Raw genomic sequence first — 12,514 nt, forward strand, 5'->3', positions numbered from 1 at the left:
CAGTCTGGGTGACAGCGAGACTCTGTCTCAATTAAAAAAATAAAAAATAGCTGGCCATGGTGGCTCACACCTGTAATTCCAGCTACTCCAGAGGCTGAGGCATGAGAATTGCTTGAACCAGGAAGGTCTCTGAGACAGAGTCTCACTCTGTCACCCAGGCTGGAGTGCAGTGGCATGATCTCAGCTCACTGCAACCTCTGCCTCCCAGGCTCAAGCGATTCTCCTGCCTCAGCCTCCCGAGTAGCTAGGATTGCAGGCACGTGCCACTACTGCCCGGCTAATTTTTGTATTTTTAGTAGAGACAGGGTTTCACTATATTGGCCAGGCTGGTCTCGAACTCCCAACCTCAAATGATCCACCTGCCTTGGCCTCCCAAAGTGCTGGGATTACAGGCATGAGCCACTGCCCCCAGCCCCAGCTGGCTTTCATGTTGTTTACATACTGAGGTTGCAGTTCCTTATGTAGGGACTCAAGGTGAGGAGGCAGCTGCAGGCCCCAATCCAATGACTAGTGTCCTTATAAATTGAGGGAAATCTGGACCCAGATTCATAGGGAGAAGGCTATGTGACAGGCAGAGGCTGGATTTCTGTAGCTACCAGCCAAGGAACACCAAGGATTGCAGCAAGCATCAGAAGCTAGGAAGAGGCAAAGGACTCTCCTCTAAAGCCTTCAGAGGGAGCATGGCCTGCCGAAACTTTGGTTTCAAACTTCAGCCTCCAGAACTGAAAGCAAACAGATTTCTGTTGTTTTAAGCCACCAGTTTGTGGTACTTTGTCTCGGCAGCCGAATACAGTAGCTTTCACGGGAAGAGTCCCAAACACACACTAAGGTGGGCTTCCTATTTCCCAAAGGACAGACACCCCTCGCAGAAACTGCTATTTCCACCAAGGCAGTGGGCTACTCAGGCCGCCTGAGACTCTGGGCTTCTGACTTTAATGAGGTTAAATTAAGTCAGATTGTTTGAAGCCACACATATGGGAAAGGCAGGTGGAAGGAAGTGATAACTTACTTTCTCAAGGAGGAGATAAGAGAAGTGGGGTGGAAAGGAGAACTGGTGGGCATGTTTACATAACTAGCTTCTTTTAAGAGATAAGGTTGATAAGAAACAGAGGAGGCCAGTTGAAAAAGATGAGCTCTCAAGTTCAGCAAGAATATCTGGAAAGCCAAAATTTGCCTTCCACACAGATTTGGTACCATTTAAACAAAATATCTGTCAATGGACTTTATTCACTTGAAAATTTTTTTTTGTAATTGAAAGTCTCTTACTGGTCCTGCTTCCATGAGTAGCAGTGACCAGGGGAAAAGGGAGAGGAACCAGCCAACACAGGAAGGGGTCATCTCCACAACATTCCATTTATACACAGAACTAAACAGACAAGCACACAGTCACTACTGCAGTTACAAGTCAGCAGCAAGGGAAGGAGGAGGAACAGGTGGGGAGTGGGGGTGTTGTTAAAGAAACTACGGCCCCCCCCCATAACTGGGGTGCCTGGGGGGAACTTGGTCTTCTTCAACCCAAGAGGAATCAGAAGATCAAAAGCAGTTTCGGAAGACCAGAACCATCAGGGATGGAGGGAGGAGGAAAATCCAGGGGGTGGGGGGTCTGTTTGGCAATTGGGGTGAAGGGATTGCCCTTCCCCTGCTGGGATTCCCCCAGCCCCTCCTATCTGGCAGGAAGGGGGCAGCCTGCAACCCCTGAGGACAAGTGTGAGGCTGCCAGATGCTCTAGGCAGGGGGCCAGAGGGGGCTCACAAAGGCTTGCCCTCCAGGGAGATGATGGCACTGCCCCCCAGCTTTCTGCCAGGGTGCAGTGGTCCTTGACCTCCTCTAGCAATTTGCTTGTAATTCTTGCTTGATTCCTGTCAGCTTCTTGTTGATGGCGTCCTTGGAGCTGGCACTGATCATTTTGCTCTTAAGAGGCGCAGACTCAGTGGCACAGAAGATAAACACCAAGTCCTCCTTCTTGCTCTCCTTGGTCTTGTAGGTTGCGTCATAGAGGGTAGAGGCAATCCTTATCTGGTAGCATCTTGACAAAGGTGGCATAGGGGTCATCGATGGTCTGGTCCACATCGCCCACCAGGATCTCCTTGCCCTCCCCTTCAGGATGATGTTCTTCTTGTCTTCACTCAGGCAGAAGAGCACCGCCTTCTTGCGCTTCTTCACCTCCTCTGGTGTTGAAGACTTACACACCTTCATGTCGTTGAACACCTTGATGACGCTATCAGAGACAGCCACACCAGAGGCCATGTTTCCGGAAGCGAAAAGGAGAGGGCATGGAGAGCCGCAGAAGACGAGAGCACTGCAGCCACTGCTGGGACCCAGCTAAACTGAGAATTTTTATATTAGCCAGAGTACCTACCTCTAAAGTTTCATGAAGACATTGCCTTAATTCTTCATTTGACAATTCTGAATTCGAATCTACTTGGGGGGGAGGAAAAAAGAATCTATTAGGGGAAAAAATTTGAATATTTTAACTAATTAAACATAGGACATTTGTTTACAAATTACCAAATACAGGTATCCCCTAAATTGTAAAGAGAAGAGAATTATAATAGACCACCAGGTGCAGTGGCTCACACCTGTAACCCCAGCACTTTGGGAGGCCGAGGCAGGCAGATCACTTGAGGTCAGGAGTTCAAGGCCAGCCTGGCCAACATGGTGAAACCGTCTCTACTAAAAATACAAAAATTAGCTGGGTGTGGTGGTACCTGCCTGTAGTCCCAGCTACTCAAGAGGCTGAGGCAGGAGAATCACTTGAACCTGGGACGCGGAGGTTGCAGTGAGCAGAGATCGTGTCACTGTGTTCCAGCCTGGGCGACAGAGTGACTCTGTTTCCAAAAAAAAAATTATAACAGACCAAATTATGGTAAAAATAGGAGTATAAAATATTTCACAAATGAAAAGACATATACTGTACTTTTGAATTAAAAAAATTTTTAAATAGACTCTACGGATTGCTTGAGGCCAGGAGTTAGAAACAAGCCTAGGCAACACAGACCTCCGTCTCTACAAAATATAAAATAAAAAATTAGCTAGACATAGTGATGTGCCGGAGTCCCAGCTACGTGGGAGACTGAGTTGGGAGGATCACTTAAGTCCAGGAGTTCGAGGCTGCAGTGAGCTATGACTGTACCACTATACTCCAGCTTGAGCAACAGAGCAAGACCATCTAAAAAAAACAAAAGAGGACTCTAAAATAAAACTGATGTTAATGAGTTGGTTAATTATTGTATTCAAACAAAAATATAGAAAAACATGAATACTGGTGAGTAAAATAAATAGATTTTGGTGTTTTGGCTTAAGCTTGAATGATGTAGTGGTATAAATATATAAGAAATAACTTTGGCCAGGCACAGTGGCTCACACCTGTAATCCCAGCACTTTGGGAGGCCAAGGCGGGTGGATCACTTGAGGTAAGGAGTTGAAGGCCAGGTTGGCCAACATGGTGAAACCCCATCTCTACTAAAAACACAAAAATTAGCTGGGCATGGTGGTGCCTGCCTGTAGTCCCAGCTACTCTAGAGCCTGAGGCAGGAGAATTGCTTGAACCCGGGAGGCGGAGGTTGCAGCGCACTGAGACTGCACCATTGCACTCCAGCCTGGGCAACAAGAGCAAAACTCCGTCTCAAAAAAAAAACCTAAATTTAATTTCTTTCCAAAAAGAATGACTAGAAGAGTCCTGTAACTTCAATTATTTGCTCCTTAATGTGATCAATTGAGAAGTTAAATTGAGCTTCCTAAGAGCTTCATTTTCCTTTCTGCCTCAATGGCAGTAAAAAAAAATTAAAGTGGTAAGTTATAAGCAAGAGTATAGGAAGTAAAAAAAAATTTTATTGAGAAGAATGTTTACTTTGAAAAAAATATTTCTCAAAACAACTTTCTTTGCTATTCTGAAATTTCATTAACATGACAGTATCTAAGGCAAAACCTAAATCATGTTTGTACTGTGATGGATGATACAGGCTTCCAAGGAGGGCAGAGTGACTCTGGGTTGGCAGTGACAAGTTCTGTTCTATTAATACTTGTGGTAGGCAGAATATGACGTCCACATGCCAATTCCCAGAAGCTGTGAACACATGGCAAAAGGAACTTTGCAGATGTGATGAGATTAAGGATTTTGAGACAGGAGAGTACTCTGGATTATCCAAGTGAGTTCAGTGTACTCACAAGAGTCCTTACAAATGAAAGAGGGAGACGAGAAGGTCAATGTCAGAGTGATATGATGTGAGAAAGACTCAGCCATTGTTGGCTTTGAAGATGGGGAGGGCGCCACGAGCCAAGGAATGCAGTAGCCTCTGGAGCTAGAAAAGGCAAGGGAGTAGAGTCTTCCCACTGAACCTCCAGAAGGAATGCACCCTGCCAACACCCGGGCTTTAGCCCACTGAAATTTATTTGGGACTTTTTTTTCCAGAGAGAGAGGGTCTTGCTTTATTGCTCAGGCTGCAGTGCTCCTGCATCAGCTTCTCAAGTAGCTGGGACTACAGGTGCACACTACTACACCTGGCTAATTTTAAAACATTTTTTTGTGGAGTGTGGTCTTTCTATGTTGACCAGGCTGGTGTCAAACTCCTGGCCTCAAGTGATTCTCCCACCTCGGCCTCCCAAAATGCTGGGATTATAGGCATCAGCTACCACATGTAGCCTGTTTGGGACTTCTGACCTACAGAACTGTAAAATAACAAATTTGTGTTGTTTTAAGCCACTGAATGTGTGGTATTTTGGAAATTATCTGTTAGTGATAGGGCCAACTTTAATAAAAAGAAAAGTTCATAACCCAACAAAATGGGAACTCATAGTATTACTATTTAAATCTTATTTATACCCCAGTGTTTCTTCATGCTGTTTGTTTGTTTGTTTGAGACAGAGTCTTGCTCTGTTGCCCAGGCTAGAGGGCAGTGGTGTGATCTTGGCTCACTGCAACCTCCACCTCCCAGGTTCAAGTGATTGTCCTACCTCAGCCTCCCGAGTAGCTGGGATTACAGGCACCTGCCACCATGCCCAGCTAATTTTTTTGTATTTTTAGTAGAGAAGGGGTTTCACCATCTTGGCCAGGCTGGTCTCAAACTCCTGACCTCGTGATCCACCCACCCCAGCCTCCCGAAGTGCTGGGATTACAGGTGTGAGCCACCGCACCTGGCCTCTTCATGTTTTTATAAAGGCATCTTAGCATCATGCTCAGTTTTCAACATTTTGCTTGCAAAACAGTATCCATTCTCCATACACAATAAGGAATTGGAAGAAAAATATAAAGATAATCCCATTCTAATTTCAAGAGGGGTTTTGAAGGATGGGGACGAACCCTGAGCTACTACATATTTTTGTAAATCTGAAACCATGTTTCTTAAATCACTCTCATGTTGTTCTAATTTGTGTCTGCTCAACTTTGAGGGGAAGTTTCAGAAGAGGAAGTTTTACAACATAGATTACAAAATATTTAGCCAGATAAGAGCTAGTGCCATGGTACAGGCATGGGCTTATCCACAGATTCCCGATCATTTTGGAGTTGTAACATTTTATCACAATATGATGCTAAATTTTATTATTTCCATAAGGTAAGGTATAATTTCTTTTTGGTTATGATAAATTAAGATGAACTGTTTTGACAATTTTTGAGAGTTTCATGACATCCTAAAACAACCAGAGGCATCTCCGTTCTTCCTGGAACACTCCTTTCCCAAAGATCTGCTGCCTTACTCTCCCCTTCATTCCGGTGCTCAGGCCAAGGTGGGAGGACTGCTTGAGGTCAGGAGTTTGAGACCAGCCTGGGTAACATAGTGAGACCTTGTCTCTAGAATCTTTTTTTTTTTTTTTTTTTTTTGAGACAGAGTCTTGCTCTGTCGCCAGGCTGGAGTACAGTGGTGTGATCTCGGCTCACTGCAACTTCCGCCTCCCAGGTTCACATGATTCTCCTGCCTCCGCCTCCTGAGTAGCTGGGATTACAGGTGCATGCCACCATGCCTGGCTAACTTTTGTATTTTTAGTAGAGATGGGGTTTCACCATGTTGGTCAGGCTGGTCTCAAACTCCTGACCTCGTGATCCACCCGCCTCTGCCTCCCAAAGTGCTGGGATTAAAGGCGTGAGTCACAGCGCCTGGATGAAAAAATTTCTTTTAAATTAGCCGGATATGGTGGAACATGCCTGTAGTCTCAGCTACTCAGGAGACTGAGGCAAGAGGATTGCTTAAGCCCAGGACTTTGAGGTTGCAGTGAGCTGTGAACATGCTACTGCACTCCACCTTGGTGACACAGTGAGACCCACTCTTTTTAAAAAAGAAAAAGGCCAGGCATGGTGGCTCATGCCTGTAATCCCAGCATTTTGGGAGGCCGAGGTGGGCGGATCACTTGAGGTCAGGAGTTTGAAACCAATCTGGCCAACGTGGTGAAACCCCATCTCTACTAAAAATACAAAAAAAAAAAAAAAATTAGCCAGGCATGGGGGCGGGCACCTGTAATCCCAGCTACTCAGGAGGCTGAGGCAGTAGAATACCTTGAACCCAGGAGGTGGAGGTTGCAGTGAGCCGAGATCGTGACATTGCACTCTAGCCTGGGCGACAAGAGTGAGACTCCACCTCAAAATAAATAAATAAAAAGAAAAAATAAAAAGAAAAGGAAAAAGAAAAAAAAAGTCACCTCCTTACAGAAGCCTTCCTAACCCTGGCCTGAAATACTAGCGCCCATTCCCCATAATCACTCACTATCCCTTCGCTTACCACTGCCCAATGTTACACATCTGTTGATTTGCAGGGTTTTGGTTTTTTTTCTTTTGTTTTTTTTGAGACAAAGTCTTGCTCCGTTGCCCAGGCTGGAGTGCAGTGGTACAATTTTGGCTCTGCCTTCCGGGTTCAAGCAATTCTTGTGCCTCGGCCTCCCAAGTAGCTGAGACTACAAGCACGTGCCACCACACCCAGCTAATTTTTATACTTTTAGTAGAGATGGGGTTTTGCCATGTTGGCCAGGCTGGTCTCAAGCTCCTGACCTCAAGTGATCCACCCGCCTCGGCCTCCCAAAGTGCTGGGATTACAGGCATGAGCTACTGCACCTGGCCTGCAGGTTTACTTTCTATATCCTCTGTTAGAATATGAAATCCATGACATTAGGGCCTTTGTCTATTTTGTTTACTGACATTATTCTCAGAAACTGGACCTGTGCCTGACACCTAATGATGCCCAGTAAATATTTGACTGCAAAAAAAAGTACTTCACAAAAAAGGCAAGGTTGGTAATCATTTATAGATATCATTAACAAATATATTAGATGCATAACTACTGTACTGTACAATATTGAGAAATATAAACATCAACTACTTTTTTTTTTTTTTTTTGAGATGGAGTCTTGCTCTGTCGCCCAGGCTGGAGTGCAGTGGTGCGATTTCGGCTCACTGCAAGCTCCGCCTCCCGGGTTCATGCCATTCTCCTGCCTCAGCCTCCCGAGTAGCTGGGACTACAGGCACCTGCTACCACGCCCAGCTAATTTTTTGTATATTTAGTACAGACAGGGTTTCACCATGTTGGCCAGGATGGTCTCGATCTCTTGACCTTGTGATCCACCTGCCTCGGACTCCCAAAGTGCTGGGATTACAGGCGTGAGCCACCGCGCCCAGCTATCAACTACTTTTATACTACCACCAATCCCAAGAGATGAATAAAGATAAATTTCTAAAGGCTGGTGCGGTGGCTCATGCCTGTAATCCCAGCACTTTGGGAGGCCAAGGCAGGCAAATCACTTGAGGTCAGGAGTTTGAGACCAGTCTGGCCAAGATGGTGAAACCTCGCCTCTACTAAAAACACAAAAATTAGCCAGGTGTAGTGGTGCATGCCTGTAATCCTAGCTACTCCAGTGGCTGAGGCAGGAGAATCGCTTGAACCCGGGGTGTGGAGGTTGCAGTGAGCCGAGATCGCGTGCCACTGCACTCCAGCCTGGGTGACACAGCAAGACTCCATCCAGGAAAAAAAAAAAAATTCTAAAATCCAATATGGTTATTTATTTTAGATTTTGGAAGGGTTATAGCTTTGATACTATGCACAGGAGAAAGAAAGGAGAGGAAATTCAGCATTCTTACCAGTGCTACTTTGTCGTCTGTAATTGGAAATTCTGGACACTCGAGGGAATGTATCTTGCAGGCTCTTATGCTTGGAATACTGAAAACTCGCTTCACTTCTTTCTTCTCCCTTTCTCGGAAATGGAGGAGGGCTAAAGTTCTTTCCATCTGATCTTTTTCTAGACCTATGTGAAAATTCTATTTCATAAATCCCACCAGGTTTCCTTCCGAGGCCATACCCTAAATCACCTTCTGTCATGTCATCCTCTTCTGTTTCCCAGAGCTGTACGTCTGACTCACTTGATGATCTCGCCACCTTGCTCATGAGCCAAATGCCGTCTTTATCATAAGAAAATACGGGCTGTCTGTAGTTAAGAAAAACAGTAGTTAGGAAACCATCAGCAGATCCAGCAACCCCACTTCTGGGTATTTACCCAAAACATTTGAAATCAGTATGTCAAAGAGATGTCTGCATTCCCATGTTTGCTGTAGCACTGTTCACAATAGCCAAGATATGGAATCAACCTAAGTGTCCATCAAAGATGAACAGGTGAAGAAAATATGGTGTGGGGTGTGTGGGGTGTGCGTGTGTGTGTGTGTGTGTGTGTGTACACAATGGAATACTAGTCAGCCTTGAAAAAGAAGGAACTCCTGTCACTTGGGACATCACGGATGGAACCAGAAAACATTATGCTAAGTGTAATACGCCAGACACAGAAAGACAAATACCACATGTTCTTCCTTATGTATAAAATAAAAAACAATCAGACTCAAAGGAGCAGAAAGAAAAATGGTGGTTACCAGAGGCTGGGGGATGGGAGGAATGGGGAGATGATGGTCAAAGGGCACAAAGTCCTAGTTAGACAGGAAGAATAAGGTTTTCTCCTTTGCAATACATTGCACAGCACGGTGAATATAACAAAAATGTATTGTACATTTCAAAATTGCTCATAGAATAAATTTCAAATATTCTCACCACAAAAATGATAAGTATTTGAGATGATGGATATGTTAATCAACTTGATTTAATTCCACATTGTATTCATAAATCATAACATCACTTTGTACCTCATAAATACAGGCAGCTATAATCTGTCAATTTTCAATTAAAAAAACAAAAAACCTAACAAACAAAATGAAAAAAACCCATCAGTAAAGTCATGTGTCAACTAATGATGGGAATATATTCTGAGAAATGTGTTGTCAGGCAGTTTTTTCATTGTGTGAACACCATAGAGCATACATACACAAACCTAGATAGTATAGCCTACTATACCCCTGGGCTACATGGTATAGCCTATAGTTCCTAGTCTACAAACCTGTACAACATGGTATAGCACTGAATACTGTAGGAAATCGTTACACATGGGTCAATATTTGTGTATGTAAATATATCTAAACATAGAAAAGGAACAGTAAAAATATAATAGTATCTTATGGGACCACCACTGTCCATGTGGTCTGTCATTAACTGAAACATAATTTGGTGCATAACTGTATAATAAAGCTGAATTTTTCAGGGAAAAAAGTTTCTTCCTGTATTATACAGGCATGAATATCCTAGCAATGCACTCGCACATAAATGCCCTTGCAATCCAATTATAAGTATTTAACATTTCAGAACTCTTTTTTTTTTCTTTTAGACGGAGCTTCACTCTTGATGCCCAGGCTGGAGTGCGGTGGCGCAATCTTGACTCACCGCAACCTCCGCCTCCCGGGTTCAAGCGATTATCCTGCCTCCGTCTCCCAAGTAGCTGGGATTACAGCCACGCGCCACCATGCCCGGCTAATTTTCTATTTTTTTTTTTTAGTAGAGACGGGGTTTCTCCATGTTGGTCAAGCTGGTCTCGAACTCCTGACCTCGGGTGATCTGCCCGCCTCGGCCTCCCAAAGTGCTAGGATTACAGGCATGAGCCACCGCGCCCAGCCGGGTTTTGTTTTCATTTGTTTGTTTGAGAGATGAGGTCTAACCATGTTGCCCAGGCTGGTCTCCAACTCGTGGGCTCAAGTGATTCTCCCAACTAAGCCTCTGGAGTAGCTGGGATGACAGGAGTGAGGCACCACGTGGGGGTGGGGAGCAGATATACTCTACGCTCAATAAATACTTGTTTAGTAACTGAATAAAGGAGGAGAGGAATAAAGAAACAAACTGAAATACAATCATCCCAAGGAATTCAAGGGGAACTGGTTCCAGGACTCCTGTGTATTTCCTTGGATCCTCAAATTCTTAGCCAGGCATGGTGGCTCACACTTGTAATACCAAGGCTTTGGGAGGCTGAGGCTAGAGGATTGCTTGAGCCCAGGAGTTTGAGACCAGCCTGAGCAACACAGTGAGAATCTGTCTCTACAAAAAAAAATTTTTTTTTTTGAGACAGTCTTGCTCTGTCACCCAGGCTGGAGTGCCGTGGCGCAATCTCAGCTCACAGCAACCTCCGCCTCCTGGATTCAAGCAATTCTCCTGCCTCAGCCCCCTGAGTAGCTGGGATTACAGGCGCGTGCCACCATACCCGGCTAATTTTTGTATTTTTAGTAGAGACAGGGTTTCACCATGTTGGTCAGGCTGGTCTCAAACTCCTGACCTCATGATACACCTGCCTCGGCCTCCCAAAGTGCTGGATTACAGGCGTGAGCCACTGCACCCGGCCCAAAAAATTTTTTTAAAATTAACTGGTGGCACACGCCTACTCAGGAGGCTGAGGTGGGAGAATTGCTTGGGTCTGGGAGGTGGAAGCTGCAGTGAGCTATAACTGTGCCTCTACACTCCAGCTTGAGCTACAGAGCAACACTCTATCTCAAAAAATTTTTTGTTCAGCCTGGCGCGGTGGTTCATGGCTGTAATCCCCGCACTTTGGGAGGCCAAGGTGGGCGGATCACTTGAGGTCAGAAGTTCAAGACCAGTCTGGCCAATATGGTGAAACCCCATCTCTACTAAAAATACAAAAAAATTAGCCGGGCATTGTGGCGTGTGCCTGTAATCTCAGCTACTCAGGAGGCTGAGGCAGAAGAATTCCTTGAACCTGGGAGACAGAGGTTGCAGTGAGCCGAGATTGCACCACTGCACTCTAGCCTGGGCGACAGAGAAAGACTCCATCTCAAAAAAAAAAAAAAAATTTTGTTAATTTGTTAATCAAAAAGGTATCATATTTGCATATTATCTAGGCACATCCTCCTGTGTATTTTATATATATTTTCAATTGTCTCTAAATTACTTATAATATCTAATACAATGCCTATACATCACTTCATTCCCGTGGATTTAACCTCGTACTCTGAGTGCTGCAAATTCGTCTTTGTATTTGGAACACTGTGGATTTTTTTTCCAAATATTTTCAATACTGGTTGGTTGAATCAACCAATGTGGAACTCACGGAGCTCCTATCTAACAGGCCACGCAGAGCAGGTTTGATTAGACTGTACTTGCTTTTAGGGCAGAAAAACAAAACCAGCACCCTAGCAGGACTCCAGATACAGAGGAGTTACGCCTGCCTTTCTTCCCAGCAGAAAACTTCTGGCAAAAACGCCTACTGATCAACTAGTATCACTGAGCCCTCCCCATGTGGAGACCACCCCAGTCACCTACCTGGTTACACTGAAGCAGCCGGGAGAAGCAGAAATGCTCAACCTTGTGCCTCCAGTACAGAGTGCAGTTAAGAGGGACTTTCACCACCAGGCATTTCAAAACAGCTGCTTTGCTATAGCTATTTAGAAATATTTCATCTTTCATGAAGCGAGAAGGGAAGTTTAGAGAAAAAAGAATAAAAAGAAACAAACAAAGCCTCCAAGAAATACGGGACTATGTGAAAAGACCAAATCTGCATCTGATTGGTGTACCTGAAAGTGACGGGGAAAATGGAACCAAGTTGGAAAACACTCTGCAGGATATTATCCAGGAGAACTTCCCCAATCTAGCAAGGTAGGCCAACATTCAGATTCAGGAAATACAGAGAACACCACAAAGATACTCCTCAAGAAGAGCAACTCCAAGACACATAATTGTCAGATTCGCCAAAGTTGAAATGAAGGAAAAAATGTTAAGGGCAGTCAGAGAGAAAGGTCAGGTTACCCACAAAGGGAAGCCCATCAGACTGACAGCGGATCTCTCGGCAGAAACTCTACAAGCCAGAAGAGAGTGGGGGCCAATATTCAACATTCTTAAAGAAAAGAATTTTCAACCCAGAATTTCATATCCAGCCAAACTGAGCTTCAGAAGTGAAGGAGAAATAAGATACTTTACAGACAAGCAAATGCTGAGAGATTTTGTCACCACCAGGCCTGCCCTAAAAGAGCTCCTGAAGGAAGCGCTAAACATGGAAAGGCACAACCGGTACCAGCCGCTGCAAAATCATGCCAAAATGTAAAGACCATCGAGACTAGGAAGAAACTGCATCAACTAACGAGCAAAATAACCAGCTATCATCATAATGACAGGATCAAATTCACACATAACAATATTAACTTTAAATGTAAATGGACTAA

At 44.6% G+C, this 12,514-nt stretch overlaps 1 protein-coding gene and 1 pseudogene across 20 annotated transcripts in view; both read right to left on the minus strand.

The window, feature by feature from the left end:
• The window catches only part of CCDC125 (coiled-coil domain containing 125), a 69,921-nt gene that overhangs the window by 44,077 nt on the left and 13,330 nt on the right, over window positions 1–12,514 (minus strand). For 9 of the 20 annotated variants that reach the window (XR_010126397.1, XR_010126398.1, XR_010126399.1 and 6 more), the window contains exons 2-3: window positions 8,060–8,403; window positions 2,360–2,418 (exon numbers count right to left, since the gene is read on the minus strand). Coding sequence is in view for 14 of the 20 variants with exons in the window: in XM_063664881.1 (XP_063520951.1) it covers window positions 2,360–2,418; window positions 8,060–8,363 (363 nt within the window). In the remaining 6 variants the exon portion in view is untranslated. Of the gene's footprint in view, window positions 1–2,359; window positions 2,422–8,059; window positions 8,404–12,514 lie in introns of all 20 variants that reach the window. The other 11 variants (XR_010126396.1, XM_063664878.1, XM_063664880.1 and 8 more) reach the window with 3 other exon arrangements.
• Window positions 957–2,346, minus strand: LOC129037571 (cofilin-1-like; annotated as a pseudogene).

The sequence above is a fragment of the Pongo pygmaeus genome, chromosome 4 (genome assembly GCF_028885625.2).
Source record: "Pongo pygmaeus isolate AG05252 chromosome 4, NHGRI_mPonPyg2-v2.0_pri, whole genome shotgun sequence".
NCBI classification, from domain to species: Eukaryota; Metazoa; Chordata; class Mammalia; order Primates; family Hominidae; genus Pongo; species Pongo pygmaeus.